The sequence below is a fragment of the Lonchura striata genome, chromosome 2, assembly GCF_046129695.1.
Source record: "Lonchura striata isolate bLonStr1 chromosome 2, bLonStr1.mat, whole genome shotgun sequence".
Lineage (NCBI taxonomy): Eukaryota > Metazoa > Chordata > Aves > Passeriformes > Estrildidae > Lonchura > Lonchura striata.
Window position 1 is genome coordinate 70,436,099 of NC_134604.1, and position 20,181 is coordinate 70,456,279.

At 38.4% G+C, this 20,181-nt stretch overlaps 1 protein-coding gene across 1 annotated transcript in view; it reads left to right on the plus strand.

Annotated features, from left to right (window-relative positions):
- The first annotated feature begins 1,467 nt into the window (after positions 1 to 1,467).
- MIPEP (mitochondrial intermediate peptidase) overlaps positions 1,468 to 20,181 on the plus strand; it is a 65,050-nt gene continuing 46,336 nt past the window's right edge. The window contains exons 1-10 of the mRNA XM_021530635.3: positions 1,468 to 1,644; positions 4,785 to 4,958; positions 6,745 to 6,833; positions 7,847 to 7,933; positions 8,893 to 8,956; positions 10,639 to 10,821; positions 12,294 to 12,450; positions 12,853 to 12,901; positions 13,531 to 13,591; positions 14,235 to 14,287. Of these exons, the coding sequence (XP_021386310.2) occupies positions 1,468 to 1,644; positions 4,785 to 4,958; positions 6,745 to 6,833; positions 7,847 to 7,933; positions 8,893 to 8,956; positions 10,639 to 10,821; positions 12,294 to 12,450; positions 12,853 to 12,901; positions 13,531 to 13,591; positions 14,235 to 14,287 (1,094 nt within the window). The remainder of the gene's footprint in view (positions 1,645 to 4,784; positions 4,959 to 6,744; positions 6,834 to 7,846; positions 7,934 to 8,892; positions 8,957 to 10,638; positions 10,822 to 12,293; positions 12,451 to 12,852; positions 12,902 to 13,530; positions 13,592 to 14,234; positions 14,288 to 20,181) is intronic.

Here is a 20,181-nt window from a genome sequence, read left to right on the forward strand (position 1 = left end):
GCAACTTCTGCTGGATTCAACAGAAAATGTTTGGTTTCAGGAACAGCTTCTGCAAGAGAGGACAAGTCTTCAGAATCTACAGTGCTAGGTTTAACACATTAGTGGTTTGGTGAGTTACTGTAGGCATTCACAGGGGTGTGTACCCCAGTTCTCAAGAACAAATTTTAAAGAAAAGTGGGATGAAATAAAAGACAAAAGTTCCGGAATTATGTTGTATGGGATATATTGTACAAAGAAGAAGCAACAATTATTTCCAAGCCAGTTTATATCTTCCAATGTGGCACGTGTAAATGGACTTGAAACTTGGTTAGTTTGCATCCAGACCCTTGAAAATTATTTTTAAACTTGAAATTAGTGTAGTTTGATAGCTCTACAGAAGCTACTTGATGTGTGGTGCAAGCAAGTTTCATGGTTTCATTTACAGTTTTAAAATATGGTTCTTTGCTCTCTGTGTAGTCACAGGTCTGAAACTGAGCAGAATGGAGTGATAGGAGGAAGTGCCATGTGTATTCTCTGATGTGGGCAGGTATTCAAGACCAGTGCAAAAATACAGCATAAAGTTGCCATACTTCAGAATTAGTTGGTGCAAAACAAAGTCTCCCAGATTAAAGATAATATTTAATCAACACTGAAGCAGCCATGCCAGAGAACTCATCAAGAGTTACCTCCTATACCATAGAACAGGACATAAAATATATATAAAAATTCTGTAATTTTTTTTCTCCCAAATTTTTTCTTCTTCCCCTCTCCCTCCCTCCCTCCCTCCCTCCTTTTCTTCTAAAACTCAAAGATATTTTAAAAAATATTGGGAAGTCTCATTCACTTATCTTAGAAGAGAATAAAGTAGAGGTGCCAAGGGAGACGGGTCAGCATCATGAAATTCAGTGCAAATGCAGCGTTAGGAGCTTACGGCCTGGTTCCCATCAGCACCTCAGGGTAGCAGGGGAATGTGGGCATGCTCCCACAGTAGTCAAACCCCCGAGAGTGGATCACAGAGCCCAGTGGAAAGGGCACGGTGGGTTAATTCAGGAGGAACAGCTGCACTTCTCAAATGACAGCGAGGGGGATACAAGGGCACTCAGGTGGAGGAAAGGGCTCTGTGACTTTTTCAGCAAGACGAAGTTTCTTCCCATAAGCCACACGCCGCAAGTTCGTATTACAGAAACACCTAGACCGAAAAACCATTTTAAAAGGGCCTTGAGTTTAACTGGAGAACGTGTAGGACAGGTACCAGCCGGCAGAGCCCCGGTGCGGGGAGTCAGGCGCTGGTGAGCCGGGAAGCGGGGCAGACCGGGGAGCGCCGAGAGCCCGGGGCAGAGGCGCCGGCAGGCTGAGGGGCAGCCGGAGCCCGGAGCTCCGCCTCGCCCCGCCTCGCCCCGCCTGCTGCCGCCGCTCCTCCCCTCGGCGCGGACGCGCGGAGGTCGCGGCCGAGCGGGGCTCGCTCCGCGGGCCGCGCTGCGCTCCGCCATGCTGGGCGGCTGCCGGCGGGCGCTGCCCGCGGCGCTGGGCCGGGCGCTGCGGGGCCGGGCGGCGGGGCAGGGCGGCCGGGCCGTCAGCACCAGCTGGTGCCCCGTGGGCTCCGCGTTCGATGCGAGGCAGCGGCAGCAGCAGCCGCTGCGCGGCGGTGCGGCGGGCAGGGACACGGTGAGCGGGGACGGGAGGCCGGGCCTGCTGCGGCAGGAGCCCTGGTCGCCGCCAGCGTCGTGCTTTGTTCTGCTTGTCTGAACTGTTGTAAGGGAGTTTTTTGGGGGCAGTTTTTCTCTTGTGTGTATTTTTTTTTTTTTTAAATAAGTGTTTATACTGGTTCTAGCAAACCCAAACATTGTGGCTTTCGGACACAGAAGCGTTTGACAGTGCGTGGGAACGCTTTGAGCCTCAGTGGTGCCCATAGGTCCCTGAAGTGGGGTTGCCCCTGCATTCCCCCTCCCCTGGCAGCCTCAGCGCTCCCCGGCCGTGCCGCTGCCGTGCCGCTGCCGTGCCGCTGCCGTGCCGGTGCCGTGCCGGTGCCGCTGCCGTGCCGCTGCCGTGCCGCTGCCGCTGCCGTGCCGCTGCCGTGCCGCTGCCGCGCCGCTGCCGCGCCGCTGCCGTGCCCCTGCCGTGCCGCTGCCGCGCCGGTGCCGCTGCCGTGCCGCTGCCGTGCCGCTGCCTCCCGCGGTGCTTCCGCAGCAGCCGCGCTGCTCACATCCGCCTGCCTGGGCGGTGTACTTGGTTGTCTTACCTGTGGCGAAAAGAGGATTTCTTTGCTGATCTGATCACTGTTGGGTTTTCTGACGCGTGTATTTTTAGGATGAGTCAGGGATGTTCGTTGATGTGTGTCCAGGGAATCAGCAGGCTCCCGGAGAGGGTAAGGTAGCACAGTGCATACAGAATAGGTGCAGCTGTAAAATCCAGGTGTTTGTCTGCTGACTCAGCTATTCCTGCCATGGTGCCCAGCCTGGCTGAGCTGTTGAATTTCGGGTTTTAGAGAGGACAGATCTCCGTTTATAATCTTGGCACTTGTTTGGGAAACCTTTCTTCAGGTTCTCATGCCTGTGCGAGTACACTGGTGTGAGTTTTGCTTCAGAAAATAATCCTCGCTTCAGGAAATATTGTCCATTTGACTGGTCTAGGGAATGTGTTCCAGGTCATTCACTTGGCCCACTCTTCTTTTGGAATAGAGGTGCGTATTTCAGGCTCACAAAGAGGCTGTGCCAGGTAGGATGTAAATGCTGAGACCACGTGAAGACAGAAATGTTTCAGCCATGCAGCCAATGACATTAAAGAACAGAGAGAACTACACCAGGCTTCATTTTTTGGTGATTTTTAATTTTTTTATGCTAAACCTGATATCATATGTAAGAGGAGTTCTGCAGCTAATTTATCTCTAAGAAGAAATACATCCTGGCCACAGAGCACTACATGTGCAGGAAGAGCTTGCTTGGGAGGATGGGTGATGATGTAGGACAGCAGAAAGACCTGGAGCTCCCAGGGATATTGCGGGACACTGCATCGTCTGGCTGAGGATCTGAGTGAAAGGGCAGTCTCGAGCATTTTACACAGCAAACATTATTCAAGAGTGCTGTGATACAAGTATATTTATATTTGTATGCACATGTGTAAAAATATAAAAGTACCTTTTTCAGTGTTCACTTCAGTCCTGTTCCTCTTCCCAAATAATAAATTGAAACATGGGAAGTGTGAAGAAAGGTTTTCTTTTGTTGCCGAAAACGAAGTTGGTTTTAGTGACAGTGACAGAAAATAGGACAAAGCAAACCAAAATGTTCCCAATGTGTACTTGAAGGGTAGCTTTTGCTTCAGAATATAAACTTGGACAGATGAGCTGTCAATTTGTAGTTTTTTATTTGAATAAATACTAGCAAGCTGCAAACCTGCAGCTGACTGCAGTAATACAAAGAGTTTGCAGGAAGTGGATTATAAAATGACTGGACTGCAGATTTGAAAATGCAGATTGTGGTTTTTAGGTACTGAGGTTGAATTTGGAAGGGATAGATTTTGTGTGAAATCACATACCTTTCACTGTTTGATGCTGTAGTCAGGGAGTGAGGAGATGCTCACGTTGTAGTTGGGCAGTTGCAAAGGGAGTGTAGTGCTTGAAGAGATTTTGCTTTTAACGTAAATGAAATTAAGGAATTACTAGGATAAGGTTTTTCACGCAGGGGGTGGTTGGGCATTGGAGCAGGCTCCCCAGGGAAGTGGTCACAGCACCAGCCTGACAGAGCTCAAGAAGAGTTTGGAGAGTGCTGTCAGACACACAGTGTGACTTGGGGAGGGTGCTGTGCAGGGCCAGGAATTGGAATTCGGTGATCCTTATGGGTCCTTTCTTCATGTGGAATAAAACACAAAGTTTTTCCAAACAGTGTTAATATGATAATATAAAAGCAAATCTTTAATTGAAAGCCTTCATGTTGCACAATTGGTGATATGTACACGTGATACTGTAGTTCTACATTTTTATAAGGTTAGTTGGTTAGTATATCTATCAAATATTGTCCAATTAGAAGAGCATCTGGTTTAGATAATCTCCCCTCTGGGTTTAGCCCCTTTGGAGCTCCCCCCTGAGCTCCCCTGATCTTCTAACTGCATTTTTTTATGTTTATGATACATGGTGCAAAATAAAGTGTCCTTGCTAAACTAGCAGGCAAGACTAAACAGAATTTCAAGAATGCATCAGTAGGAGTTTGTCAACTGTGAGAAAGAGAGCTGGGAAAGTACTAGAAGTTTTAACTATGTATTAACAGTCTATAAAGCTACAAATACATGAGGAATAAATAAAACCCAAAAATCTTTAGGCATCACTTCCAATTCAGGGGATTTTGTGATTCTTTGAAATAATTTTTCTGTTGTAGGTCTGTACTGTGGAACTTCTCTATCTGCTAGCATTAGTGATTTTGTTTCATCAGTGGTAGAACCTCTCTGTCTCTTCCACAGATGCAGAACATAAGTGCCATCTGCATTTACCCGGCACAAATAAGTGTGTTTACCTTGTCCTGTGGGACAGGGCCAGGCTTCATAGGAACTTCAGGACTCCACAAGCATTTTCAGTTATTGTTGATTATTCCTTTGAGGTCTGCTTCCAGTATTGGTGGCTCATTTAGTAAGCGTGAAACAACTGTCCTGTTGCCTGCAATCTCTTGATACCTGGTGCTGCTGTCCAGTGAAGTGCTGCAGTGTACTAGCTGGGGTCATTTTGGTAAAATTCTGTAGTGATAATTCAGTCTTGAACCAAAGGTGCAGAAATCAAGGAGGGCTATAGTGATGTGTTTTCACTGTGTTTTGCACTGCAGGGTCTGTTTGGTGTTCCAGAACTGAGCTGTCCAGAAGGATTTCAAGAAGCACAGGACAAAGCATTGCAAGAATCAGAACAGCTTGTCCAGAAGGCATGTTCAACACCACCTGGGCCTGAGACAGTAATGATCTTTGATCAGCTTTCAGATAGCCTGTGCAGAGTAGCAGACTTGGTATGTTATTTCTTTTTATTTTTGCATAAATGCTTTTAAACTGTGTGAGCTTACACTATGTTCCATTTTATGATTTTCTACAGTGCAGTAATAGCAGTGTAGAAATAGATCAGGCCCATGAAGTTTTGTGTTAAGACAGAAAATAAAATTAATTGACAGTGAATTACAAAGGCTTTTACCAAATGATAGCAAAGTACAAATCCTGTCAACTGTCCTGTTATTTTTAAGACAGATACAAAAATAGTGTAGAAGCCACAAGAAGAAAAACAACAGTGAAATCATACTGGTGCTTCTGCTGCAATATTAATACATAAGCTCTCCAGCATCACTTATATTGTGGAAAAGAGGGTTTTGATTTCAGAGTTAAAGTTGGTGTGGCAATGCACATGTTTTGAGTTATGATCATTTATAGGTGAAGGTCCATAAAGAACTTCCAGAGTAAGGGCAGCATTATCACTTTTTTATTAACACAAGAAAAAGGCAGCAATTTTTTAGATTGTAGTTTTTGTCGTCCACAGATTTAGATACTTGGTCTGATATTCTGCATCACTAAACTTTAAGTTTGTTAGAGCATTTCATATTGCTCTCTGGAAGTTTGCCCAAAGTATATCTTTTATCAAAGCATCATTCTTTGGTTGGAGGAAGCAGAACCAACCTTCATACTGAAATCAGTTCTTAGTTTTTTGAGGCCACATAGATTTTCACATTTGAATGTCTCAGTGTGTTTTCAATTCTCCAATCTTGTTTCTTATTCTTTTGTAGATTTAAGACATCTTTTGTGCACGTTTTCATTCTGAAAGTACTTAAAAGATGTGTCATTAGTTCTTATGTTTTGTATAGACTATGCCTAATTCTGCTTAATCAATCAATATCTAAGTAAACATTAATGTCAGAATTCAATGACCATAGTTTTGTATAAGTTTGCTGAGCTAAAATTATCTCCTTTGTACTATATTCAGGTTTTTTATGTTCATAGATGCACAGCTTGCAGAACTGTCTGGAAGTTATTTGGTGATTGTTATCTGTTGTTAAGAATTTTTGATATCTGTCATTCAGCACCTTTTCTGTCAGTATTATACAGGATTTTAAAAAGGAATTCTAAGAAGTAAAAATTTTAAGTGTGTAACATTTCTAAGGTTGCCTTTTCAATGGAAATGCAATAATATTTTATACTGTCTGCTTGTTGCATGTACTTCCTCAAAAATCATGCTTAATATCTTCAATATAGTCCTAGAATTATATAAACTCCCGATATTTTAAGTCTTATAATTTCAATGCTAAAACCACCCTGAATTCATGTTGGCAGTTGTGGAAGCCCCTGGCTCCCCAGCCCCTTCTAGCATACTTCTAGCCTTATGAACCCCCTGAAGGATTTGGAGATTTACAAAAAAATCAGTGTTTCTTCCTATTAGGAAATATGCTTTCTTCTTAACTATAAAATTTAGTTTTAAAAATCTTTTTTAATAACATTCAAATATGTTGGAGTAGGTCTGTATTTATAAGGCCTCTAAGATACACACTGCTTAAAACGTTTTAAGAAGGATGTGAATTAATAACTTTTTTTGGAAGGACACAAGGCACTGTGCGGTTTAATAATTGTCAGCAAAGTTTTACAGTCAGCTTTATATTTTAGATCAAAAAAAAGGCAAATGCTACAAAATGATTGCTTAGAACTTTAGAAATAAATGTTAATATAAATGGAACTGCTTGAATGCAATTTATTTATAAGCTGAGAGGTTTTTTATTTGTCTTTTTGCCTCACTATTTTCTTCTTCCACTGTATCAGGCTGATTTTGTAAAAGTTGCCCATCCTGACTTTGCATTCAGAGAGGCTGCTGAAGAAGCTTGCAGGAACATTGGTACTATGGTAGAGAAGTATGTTTTCTTTTTTTCTCTTCTTTTTTTTCTGTTTCCATATGCAGTTTTAAAAATTACTGTATGATCATCTATGAAAACAGCAATCAACAAAAAATATTCATGCATGGGAACAAAGTGTCAGTCTTCTGTTACAGATATTTAAGGGTTTAGTGTTGTTACGGTATCTCATGAAAGTTTTTTCTGTTTTAGTTGCAGTTTATGACTCCCATGTCACTGAAACCCATCAAAGGCTCAAGTGACATTTTTCTAGGACTTGTGACAATTCTCTAGTGATTGTTAAGTTTATGTACAAAATGCTTGAAAGTGGATTTCTCAGGACTTTGATTAAGCATACCATATATAACAATATGACTTTAATATCTGAATACCACTTCAGGTATAAAATTAGTAGAAAGAGGAAATTGCTCATATATTATCTTGAGAGGCTCATAAACTGTTGTGTGCATGTGTTTCCTTGTCCACCATATCTCACCTGGGAGTGCAGGATAACATGCCAGCAGATCCGATGGACACAGTGTTGTCTGTGTGGGGACAGTGCTTGGTGTGTGGAAATGTTCTGGGGATGATAAGCTCTTAGTCTAGCCCAGTGGCAGTCAGCAGCACATTTATCTGATGGCAATCTTGAGCACAGGTTTTCCTTTAATGGAGTCCTTTCAAAGTAAAGATTAGAAAACTGTTCTCCCACCTCTATGTTCTCACCATGATTATCTTTGTTCATAAAAAAATAAGCAGTCAGTGTTAGATTTGCTCATATTGCCACAAAATACTGTCCAAAAGTATTTTTCTGTCACATGCACAAGACTTGTTTCCATGCTGGTTTGTCTACACATGCTCTGTATAGAAATTTTCTACATTTCAGCTGTGATTGTGAACCAGAAAGCACTTTGAAAATACAGACTTTGACTTTTACTGCTGTTTTCACTAAATACTGCCTTTGAATGAGTAATACCAAGAAACTGAAATATTAGTCTGTTGTTGATGCATGATTCTTTTACCCTGTGTCTTTTCAGATTAAATACAGATGTTGAACTGTGCCAGAGTCTGAGACGTCTGCTAGCTGATGAAACTGTAATGAGTTCCTTAGATCCAGAAACCAGGTACTTATTAATGCTTATAGATCTTTATAGATTATAAATAGGATCTTGTAGACTTATATTTTTAGATGGTTTATATTGTTCCTTAATGTACTTATATTTTGTGTTTTCTTAAATAAATAAATGTAACTTTTGGAAAACAAACCCCATCTCCATTAGTAATTTATTAGTTACTACCAAATTACCTGCACAGGAGTTAGGAATTTTGTAGTTGTGTAATCTTGGAGAATGTGACTATAGAGAACAATATATATTTATGCTGAATAACTGAGATATTTAAACACCAAAAAAATGAAAACGTAAGATTTTTCTTCAATAATACTCTTTTGATTAAAATTATATATTGTACTCTGGTGTATATATCAATGTTCTTAGGAATAAAATTAGGAACAGACTATATAACTTGATTTCACTTTATAGAAGTTTATTTATATTTTTCAAAATCAGATTAGCAGTATATTTATTGAAAGCTTACTTTATGATTGCTGTAATAGTTTCTGTTAGCTGTTTATGCAGTTACAGTTTTGAATTATTTATTCATTGACATGGTTAGACAAGCTTAATGTGTAAATTATTTCCTTCCTTTTTACCATGGTCAAGGATGTTAGATTTGGAAAGGTATTTTTCTGATGATAGATTAAATGAAGTGTGAAAGGAAATTAAAATGGTAATTTGCACAAATTGTTTGAACATCTAGATTAAGGCACTGAAATTATTCTGAACGATATTTTCAAAGCCGATGACTAAACTAAGAACAAAGGACAAATTGTTTCTCACTGAGTAAATTGTTAAGGACCTAAAACATAGGAAATCTTTGTCCCTAATAAAAATATTGATATAACTGTGATGTTAATCTCTGTGAAAGACATGGAACATAAATAGCTACTAAAGGCAAGATCTGTTAAGAAATGCTGCTTACTATCAAATGAGGCTGTTTTAACAGGGATTTACTGTATTTTTAGGCGAGTGGCAGAACTTTTTATGTTTGATTTTGAGATCAGTGGCATTCATTTGGATGAAGAAAAGGTAATTTCTGGCTAAAATGTATGAACAGAAATTTGTCTGTCTACAAAAGACCAGATAATGAAACATGTGGGATGTAAAATCACGTGATTCTGGGTCAGTTTGTCCTCTGTGGAATTTTGTTGCCTTAGAAGTGATTAGTTTTGTCTATTTAAAATCACTTCTAAAGGTAGTTTTTAGATAGTTGGTTGTTCTTCCTAGTTTGGACCTCATAATTCCTTTCTGTTCTGAGGAGTTATAAGCAAGTCCTGGGATCCTATTTTTGTTCTTTGGTGGCTGCATCAGATATTTAAAATAGCTACTCAGTGATCAGAACAACATATTTACAAAGAGCAAAAAGCGGCACTCTGTGCACTTTGATGACATGTTAATCAAGTGGAGTGTGTTAGAAGGGTTCATGTGCGTGTCCAGGCAGTCCTGGGGTGCTCACATAACCAGAAGTTGTAAATCTTGTTCAAAATTGAGTATCTGGGCATGGTCTGATTGCCTGTCTTGGAGTTTTTATATACTTTTGCAGTAGTTAGTGATGGATTTTTCAAACCTAGCAGCTTACACCATACTTGGTGGTATGGATGATTTGTCCGTAGTTTATGTCACTGTATGAAGTTAATTCCTTGTTTATCTGAGTCATCCCCTCCAAAAAGATCTGTGCAAAAGGTCTTCTATCAGATTGATCTATAGTGTTTTTGAAGATCATGGTTTTGGTGGTGTTTTGTGACCTAAAAAACGGTTATAGAATATATTTTTACAATTAACTTTGTCCAAAGAACAGCCCTGGAACTTCAGCTCTGGGGTTTATGTCTGATTTGACTATTGGTTCTATGGTTTTTCATCTCCTTTCAGTTACAATGTCACTTACTTTTGCATATTTTCCTCTTCCTCCCCTGCCTATCCCACTTTTCTTGCTTGCTGCTCAGTGTTTCTTTTAAATTCTCATTTAAGACTTTAGAAACCCTTCCTGTTGTAAGTTGAAGTTTATTTCTGCTACAAAGACTTCCTGCTTTTTAAAATAAAACTCAAATATATATTTTCAGGAGAAAGGGGGAGAATGGGAGGACAGAGATCATACTGTGTCTTTCTTTGGACTTTAAAGTTATGTTTTATCTGTACCCTCAGCCTTTTTTCTTTTGAGCTGTGGACCCAGAGACAATAAGAGACCATACTCTACTAATGTGAGCAAGTTCACTGAAGCACATCTTGCATGATTAAGTGTATGAAATACTGCGATGATGATAAAACTCTAAATCACAAACTCCTAAGAGAAGGATTGAAATACTTTAAATAGTTAACAGTTTCCAGGAAACAGCACAATACAAACAGGAAAAAAGAGAATTTTATTCTCTATCTGTTTTAGGGTATCTCTCTAAAAGATGCTTCTTTTTTTTTATTCAATGTTTTACATAGCAATCAGTTACAAGTTGGAAAAAGCTTATGTAATTTCTACTTGAACACCACTATACATTTTCATACTACAGAAATGTGGGCATTTCTTTGAAATTTCAGTGCTTTATCAGCATCGGATCTTGTTGACTTGCCCTGCATTATGACTGTTGATTTTGTAGGTATAATCTTAAGTGTTGTATTTTCTGCTTCATATTTGAAAGAGTCCTTTAAGATTCAAAAACCTTGAGTTCTGCTTATAATCTGTCTGAAGATATTGTTTTGTGCTTTTATTTTTCTTACAGCGTAAAAAGGCAGTTGACCTCAATGTCAGAATATTGGATTTATGTAACGAATTTCTGATAGGAACTCACGTTCCCAACAAGATTGACAAACATGTTTTGCCAGAGCATATTCGGTATAATTTCACAGCTGAAGGCAATTACCTACGAGTTGCTGGTCTACATGCTGATTGTCCTGATGATCTGGTTTGTATTCCCTGACTTTGGCATCCTTTATATCAGAAGTGCATATTGGTAATTTGACTGGTTAGTGAGGCACATTTGTGTGGTTTTTGATTATGCTGTAATCACTAACAAGGAAAAAAATTGGTAGAATGTCATCAGTGGGGTATTTGATAGTAGCAGGTATGAAATAATCACTCTGCAGATCCTGAATGGCTGGAAGAAGAGGAGGGGCAGAATCCAGACTGAGAGATGAGATTATAGCCCTGCTCTTCAGGAGTTTCTTCAACAGAGGCCACCAAGCTGGGCAGTAACTGGAGTGCTTGCACTGTTAGGAAGAGCAGAGGGATTTGGGCTTGTTCACCCGTAGCAGAGGTGGTTTGGGGTGCCCTTGACAGCACCCTGCCAGTACCTGTCATGGAGAAATAGAGCCATGCTCTTCAGCATGGTGCCCGACAGGAGAACAATTGTCAAAAGGCACAGGTTGTGATGGGAAATGTCTCCCATGTGTGCAGAGTTTTAGGACCAGACTGGAAAAAGCTTTGTGTGACTTGTCTTAGCTCTTAGCTGTCTCTGCTTTGGTTGGATTAGAGACCTCATAAAATCCCATCCAGCCTGAATTATCCTGAAAAGAACCCTTTAGTTATAGTTAATGTTGTTTTTCTAAAAAATAATTTAGAATTAAAAATTTAAAGTTAATTTAGACTCATTGAAAAGTGGCAATGGCTTCCTAGACTTTTAGATAAAATTCCAAGATCAGGAGCATATTAAAACATTCCAGGGTTCTTTCCTCACTATGTATAGAGAAGCTTAGTTCAGATGAAGGCAAGCATAAGTTGTTGATGGATTCCTTGAGTTTATTCCATATGTAGAAATAAAATTATATGTAATTGGTTTGTGAAACATTTTATTAAATTTTATGAGTCTTCAGGTAGGTTTTTTCTTTTAGAGCTATGGAGAGACCCAAACTTATTAAAAATATGAGAAAGGAGAAAGTTTGTGGGCAAATGGGCAGACTAATAGTTTTCTACTATGAAAGAAATAAGGCTTTTCTCTTCCTCTCTTTTTTCTCCCTGACCCTGTCTCTTTTCCTTGTCAGATCCTACTATAAGCAAACTGAACTGATATGCAGAGAACAACTTGGGTTTGTTTTCAGAAGTTTTAATGAGTTAAGACAGCCCACAGAGTGGTCTGAAAAGCACAGATGTTGGCAGAAAGAGGGAGGTGATGAGAGACTGTTGACAGGAGTAGAGAACAGGACCCTTTTTGGCAGTCTTGATCAGTTAGGTTGTCTCATTGCATTTCTTCATTCCACTTTCAATAGGTAAGAGAGCTGTAATTCTCAGGCAGTTGTAATTACTATTTTTAAAAGGCTTTAGGCGTTTTCCCACCAATATCAGTGAAATACAGCTGTTGAGCCAGATCTTCAGTTGCATCACTTGTTTCTGTTAAAAATTACTCTGTAGCAATGTGACTTTTTTTTTTTCTTGTATTAGGTGCGAGAAGCAGCTTACAAGATTTTTCTCCACTCAAACTCCCAGCAGCTGGCTCGATTGGAGGAGTTGCTTGCGAGCAGAAACAGCCTGGCACAGTTGGTTGGCTATGACACCTTTGCCCACAGGGCTCTTCAGGGAACAATGGCCAAAAATCCAGGTAATAAGGCATGTATGGAAGGACATGTTGAGAAGTCAAACGTGTAACATATGAGATCAAAGGCTGTTGGTTTCTTTAGCTCAGTTTACACGTACTTTTTATAGTGAAGGGTTTTATTGCAGTTGCATTTTACTGTATGCCATACTCAGTGGTCACTGTAAATAACAGTACTCACTGAGGAGGATCTGGTGTTTTAGTTCAGAATTGATGCTCACTCCTTAGATTATGAAGGTTTCATTATCTCAGCACATGACAAAGTTATTGGAGTACTAAATGCTCTTGAAATAATATCAATGGGGTAGTTTGTTAAAAAATCTAATGGAATTTTTGTTTGGAATATTCTCATGGAAATTTAGCATCCTTTAGGGAAGAATAATTTTAGTATTTTTTCCTTCCTTATAGAAACAGTAAGACAATTTCTGGAGAAGCTTTCTGAGCAGTTGTCTAAAAGGTATGTCTTTTTCACTGAGGTTTTTTTTTTTTTTTTTTAACCATACTCTTTATTTCAAGAATAGAGGGACTTGTGCAGTAATAAGTTAGTCATGCTGCTTATTATGTGCTCTGATGAAACAAAAACCAAGAGTTCCCCAAAATATTAAGAGAAAGAGAAAGCTGTGTGCTTAGAATAAATTCTGTGTTTGTGATCAGAGAACACCCAGGACTGAATGCAAGAAGTGCAGTTAACAGCAAACAAGAAAACCAAGTTGAAGTGTAGAACACCTCTCCTGGTCTTCTTGCCATATGCATAACTCCATATATTTTGCATCTATCTGTCCTTCTTGTCACCCTGAACTCCACACAGCACAAAACAGTTTCATCACTGGGTGTAAATGTGGTGTATTGTAAGAATGAAAATGCTTTTGAGCTGTACAACCACAGGAAGAGGGACTGAATTTGAAAGTACCTGAATGTCAGAAGCAGAGTGAAAAGGTTTTTCTACTGTTGTATATGGGCCTGTCATTTTATATAGTACTATAAATCTCTGATGATGGACATTTTATTAGGATACAATATTATCATGTACTGTTCACTGCTCAAAAATATTTTTATTAATGTTTTTATAATAAAAATATCTTTCAGAACTCAAAAAGACTTTGAAATGATGACAAAAATGAAAATGAAGCTCAATCCCCACAATTCAGTAAGTTACATTTCCATATATGATTGTCTGTTTTGTTTCTTTTGAAAAAATATAGTATAAGGTAATCATGTTCTGCAATTACTTCTACTTTAGTGTACAAAATGTAGTAGAATTAGAAACATGCTCTCTTCTGGCCTCAAATGCTCTCTGACTACTTAGTTGCTGTATTAAAACCAAATACTGAATATGAGAGAGCTGTTGGTTTATATGAGGTTATACTGAGATAACCAAAACATAAAGCAGTGAAAGGGAGTATCACTTTGCTTTGAATTAATTGACTCATTTGGTAAATAAAGGCTTTACTTTAGGTTAGATTTAAGCCCAGTTAAGACTGTATCTTAATGCTGTACACAGCTAGATTTATCTTTTTATTTGAACCAAGTGTATTTCTTCAAATCTGGTATGAAGTCCTATCACATAGTTGAATAAGGAGACCAATCTTCAAGAAATGTTAAAGAAGTTTTCAGTTTAAAAAGTTATCATATGTTATATGATGCTATTTTTGGTTTGAGCCCTGTTTCACATTACTTTTCAAAATTCTGTGACTTACTGAAACTGCAAAAATATGCAAGTGAAACAAAACTTTTACTTAGGGTTCAGTTGTTGTCTGTTATTGTACTTATAAGCTGGAATTCTCTTTCAGATGCTGATGCCATGGGATCACCCCTATTACAGTGGAGTCCTTCGTGCTGAGAGGTAAGCTCCTTATGTTCCTGATTGTAATGTAAATGTATGTCCTTGAAATAAAGACAAAGAAGGTCCTTAACATAAACAGAATTTCTTTTTCTGAAGATGTACCTCATTATGAAAAAATAAATACTATCTGGTGGGAGAGTTGTTTGTAACATTTTTTAGTTACTGCTGGAATGCCTGTACAAGTTTTTGTCTCCTGTGTTGTTTTGCAGAGAAGTATTGGTCCTCTTTGAAGATAAAAGAGGATGAAGCAGTTTGAGAACAGATAGAAAATCCTTATTCTTGCTTTGTTTTTAGTTCTTAGCTGGGCTGTAGTAATGTTTAAAAATAAATTTTGAGCACTAAACAACTTCATATTTTAACTTCATTGTGCTTCTTAGTGAATGTCCAACTTCATCCTCTCTTGCAGACTTGAACTAGGAACTTCTTCTGTAAATCTTTACTGTTTATGGATAGAATTCATTCTTTCTTGCAAAGACTGGGAAATAAATTCTTTACACAGACTTAAATAGTGCACAGGGCCTTTGCACATAATGAGATGTCAGTTCTGAAAGATGTAAGCCCTGCATGTTGCCTTTATTAGATCAGCAGCAGTGACCTTTGAGGTTTCTGTTGGAAAAGATAATTGAAAGACATGCTGTTCTCCCAAGGAGGTTTAGAAAAAAAAATCTTCTTCACTGCAGATTTACAGTTTTTTTGGTTTTTAAACAAACATAGACTGGATGTATCTGATTAAAACAGTAGTTTACTCTGGGTTAGAAAACTGTGGTAGTATAGACATGGCATGAAAGGATTGGGCAGCTGGCCTGGTTGTTTTCAGAATTGGTGTGTGCCATAAGGGTTAGAGCATTAAGGTGTAGAAGGTGCTGTGTTTGTTACTTCTCCTGGAAGAGTGTCTTCTGATGGGGAATGTCCTTAGTCTTACTGGTCTTATGGTCCTTCTTAGATCTCCTCATGAAGCTAACCATCTCATGACTGAGTTGCTGATGATCACAAGTAGATTATTCTGCTCTTTTTGGTATTAGAAAGAAAAATATTTCCTTTCCCTGGGGGGCTTTGTAAGAGACCCAATTAAGTTACTTTAAAAATTGCATGGTGTCTTTGTGAAGGAAGAGCAGGTAAAACAGAGCTAGACATTGGCAGTGTACCTTTGCTATTTTTTTTTGTATTCAGGCACCAAGTCTGGAAGTTGGATCAGTGTGAAGAGTTTCCTGAATCTGTGTAGGGCTTCCCTGATTACAATCCAGGATTGGGGCCCTATGTTTTTCTCCCTCCAGCTTGGGTAGGACTATTTGTTTCTGGCAGATATAGAAGACGGGGGAAAAAAGTAATTTTCCTTTCCATTGTGTACAGAGCTGCTTTTCTTTAACACAAGAGTGTAGAACTTTCACAGTCCTGTTTTCTGGATAGTTGCCTGTCTTTGGAAAAAGTGTTTGATCTAACTGCCTGAACAAGGCTTTACATTTATTCTGCTCATATTGTGAGTGGTTAACAGGGTACTGGACACTGGGTAGTCAGCTCTGAAAAGTAAAACTTACTTCTCCTCTGAATAGTGACAGGGACTGCTCTATGAGTGAAACTCGGCAGGAGTCAGAGTATTCATACAGCAGCTAGAGGATGGGAATATACTTCGTCATGTTTGTACCCTAAATGCCCTGTTACCCGAGTAAGAATCTCCTATCCTTTTTCTTGTATTTGTACTTACTTGTTTGACCACATCCCTTCTTGAATGCCCTGTGCATGCTATGGTATGTTCAGTTCAGCACTTTTGTAACTGAAAGATGAGAACTGTATCTGTCACACAAACCTTCATGCTTGGCTGGAGTTTGTTGGCTATTGCTTTTTGGCTATTTGTTGTTACTCTTTTCCTAACTGAGCCAATTCTCTCATAGTATTAAATTATTCATCTAAGGAAAAGTGATATTTTTCTTGGTTGGTTTTTTCCATGGGAAATGATGGAATTTTTTTTTTTAATATTTTCTTTTTTTTTAATTTATAGGCTGAATAATTTAATTTTACTTCTATTTTATTTTGCATTTTTTCATCTTGGAATCACGAAATATGTTTTCAAACAAGATGCACTCACCTATAATGCATTTCTCCTGTTCTTTGTTTAGTCTTATATTTTTTTTGTTCTCCAAGGGTTTCTTTCTTTTGGAAGAAATTTACTTTTAGCTTTAGGTCTTTAACAAAAATGTCAAGGTTGTATTTGTAGTTCTGTGCACAGAGCATGGCTTATGTATTTCTCATGTTTTGGGACTCAATAGTAGTTTGTGTGGTGGGTTTTTGTATTAGGAATTTCTCTTCTGCTTAATAAAACATTTGTGTTGAAATGGAATATATGCTTTTAAGTATTCCTTTTGGACTACTGTTGTCACTGTGGCTCAGCTGAAGTACAGAGCCATAGTTTCCTAGGTACATAGGATGCATAAGAACACATTGTTAGGTACATAAGATGCAGACTGTCTTTACAGATGTAGGTATAAAGAAGGAGACTATGGAGATTCAGTTCTTGATTAAGTAACTCAGCACTAGGGGGTGCAAGAAATATTTGATGGGATGGTGTGTCTGCTGAAAAATGGGTACTGTTCTTAGTTTGGCCTATTCAGCCATTCTTCTTTAGTCCTCCAGATTCTGACCAGCTACATCTCAAATTAAACTCATGACATATTTTTAGTGTTCCTATTTTATATTTGCAGTATGTTGTGTATTTTAAATGTATTTCTGTATTTTATCTTCTAAATAACAATTAGTCTTTACTGTAGCAGGATTAAATAAACAAATCCTTCACCGGGTTTCTAATAACTAGTTTTAAGATGTTTACTTCTGAAGGATGCAGGATGCCCTCATACGTTTGGACTGTAGAATTTTGATGTTATTTGCTGTCGCATTGGGATGGTTTTTGTCACTTCTTTCCACGGCGTTGCCGACCGTTGCTGCTGTTCTGGCCCTTGAACAGCAGGAGGCGCTCCAGACTCAAGCCACAGAGTTGCGGCTGCTCTAAGCCCAGCCACAACAATTTTGTTTCTGTCAGCTTTCACCAAGTCTTTTCCCTGGAAACTTGATCCTACTTCAAAAGTGTAAGCCTCCCGTTGATGGGAACAGGATATTTTACTATTTTTTTTTCTCCTAGACTATGTTAAGTAGCCTCTCTGTCTTTAAAACTACACTTAAGACAGTGTGATGTTTTTGTAGCTATAGTTAAAGAGGCAGGGAAAAATAAATGTCAGTATAAATGTACTTTTAAGAGAAACAGGAGACAAAAGTCTGAAATTCATGGTAGTAGTGTCTTAAAAGAAGATAGAGTAATTAAGAGAACCTCAAGAATTTTGGCAGGGTAAGGGTAATAAACCAGTGAATGCTAGAACATGCTTCAGCGTCTAACAAGAAGATGTCTAATATGTATATTATAAAAATAATAATGTTGCATTTTAGTGCAGACAAGTACCCAAGTGTTAATTAAATTGCATGAATTCTCAGTAAGTGCAGCTGTAATTCTCAAGGCCCTGATCTTGCAAAGATGTGGGAGTCTTGCTGACTTCTTCCAGGTCACAGAAAAAAAACACAAAAGAAAATCACAGCAAAATGCTGTGATAGACTTTTTGAGGTCAGCCATTTGCCTTGAAGGTAGGATTTGGTGTGCTTAGTCACTTATGACAAAGGTGCAGAATTGTTCTTGAGAACCATCAGCAATGAGTTTTGTGTACTTGGTATTGACTTCTGTTTCCTTAACCTGTGGTTCTTGTCAGGCTGGGTTGACTTCACTGGCTATAATTCACTATTACGTTTTTTGCCAAAATGTCCCAGATTTTATTCCACTTGAAACTGTGATGTGCTTGCGGAGTACTGACTCTGTGCTAGTCCCTTGCTTTGGGACTGCAGAAGGAAATAAGACCAGCCTTGAGGATGGCAGATGAATGCAAAAATAAGTTTGTTTCCTGATGTGTAGGAAAGAGAAGTCACCATGACAGCTGCAGGCATTTTGTAGAAATTAGGAATAAATCAACTCCTTTCTTGTTGGGACTGTATATAGTTTGCTGGCTTCAGGGTTTTTTTCAGAGGGGTACCAAGGTAGGAAAATGTGACTGGATGTTTCACAAGTTCCTAAAAGCCACAATTAATGTTGAGGTTTGTAAAAGAAACTTGTTTGTGACTGCTCTTTGTAAAATTATTTTTATTTTTATGAAAGACTATTCTCTCTTGGGAATGCCATATGGAAATATAGCCCAGATCCTTTGCAGAACATGTGAGATAACTGTCACACTGTTCAATTTGAAAGCTGAAGTGGAAACATAATGCAAAATATAACTAGGAAGCCTTTCAACCAAAGTGCTCAGAGAGGAGGACAACTTTCTGTAACAAACTTTGTAAGAAAGGTAAGGTGTGCCTTCTGTTAAATCAACTAATGTAGGTCTAGAAAGTCCACTTTAACTTACCAGTCACTAAAATTAGTGGATTAAGCTTTTTGGAGGTAAACCTGAAAGTTATTGAAGAGCATTGCTGTAAAGCAGAATTCAACTTTCAATAATTATTTCTTTATTCAAAATGCTGTGGAAGAACAATGAAGTTGTTGATTTGAAAACTAAATCAAATCTAAAAGTTGTGTGCAGTGTTGATACCAATATTCTAAAGTACCCCTTGACCTCCTCCAAGATATTGTAGGAAGTACAATTAACAGAAAGAAAAAAAGGAATGTTAAATTCAGGTGCTATCTTATGGTTGATGAGAGTACAAAGGTATTCTGTTATTATTATTATTGTTATTATTTTTAAGAAATCCAGAGTCTTCTATAAATCATGGTTCAGAGCCTCCCTTTAGGTAAAGAATTAAGTTTCGTAGTCTGGCATGTAGTGAAAATTGGAAGGGGTTTTCCTTGTCTTGATCTCTTCAAGTTAACCTGAGGGGTTCATCTCACTTTTATCTTCACTAACAAGATCTTTTCAAGTTTCTTTGAAAGTTTTGACAGGATCTGTTTTATTAGAGATAGTTAACTTTGTAGTCTGTATTTCTGTGGATGTCAACAGGATAATAATTTTTCTCACAAAAACCCCCAGAGAGGTCAGGATATATCAGGGACTACATATAATAGCCACCGATAAGAATTTTTGCCTGGCAGCTAATTTGCAATTGTTAAGTGTCTGAATGCTTGTGTTCTGAAGAACAGTGATCCTGATTCAAATATCCCTTATGTTCAATTTTATAACAAGCATTCTTAATAGAATAGATGAAAGTCATGTTGCACAAAACAGTCTTAGCCTCGTTCCACAGACACAGCTTAAATTAAAGTGATTTTAAGAGTCTGCATTTTATTTAGACTCAGTGAAGTCATACAAGCTTAGAAATAATTATTTATAATCACATATTACATCTTTGTTTCTCACAGGAGCACAGTCTTTTTGTTTGAAGCCTGCTGTTCTTGAAGAATAACCAAACCTCATTGTGTCAGTTAACTTCTTTTTATAATTGTTTTTTTTAATTGGCTTGGCTACTTTGCTTCTCTTAAAAATACTGTTGGGCTGCAAACTGTGAAAGTAAAGTGCCTGGATTTCTTAAATGTAGTTTATCCTTTAATAAGAAGTAGGTATTTACATTAAAGAAACTACAGTTTTCTTTGATATTTCTGCTTTTGTTAGGAGGCTACTGAGATTTTTGTTTGTAAAGTTATGTAGCTCACATTCTGACATAGAGTATGTGAGAAAATTTTCATTCTTTCCTGGGCTTTGTTATAAATATAAATGCTTTGGCATTTGAAATCAGATGTTCAGAGTGAATTAAGTTACTGGAATCTGCAAAATGAATACAGAGAATACCTATTATGTTCAAGTTTGTGTCTCAGTTTTTTGCAGTTTTTGACAGATAAGCATGAGAGTTATGCAATTCTACAGGAGAAACAAAGG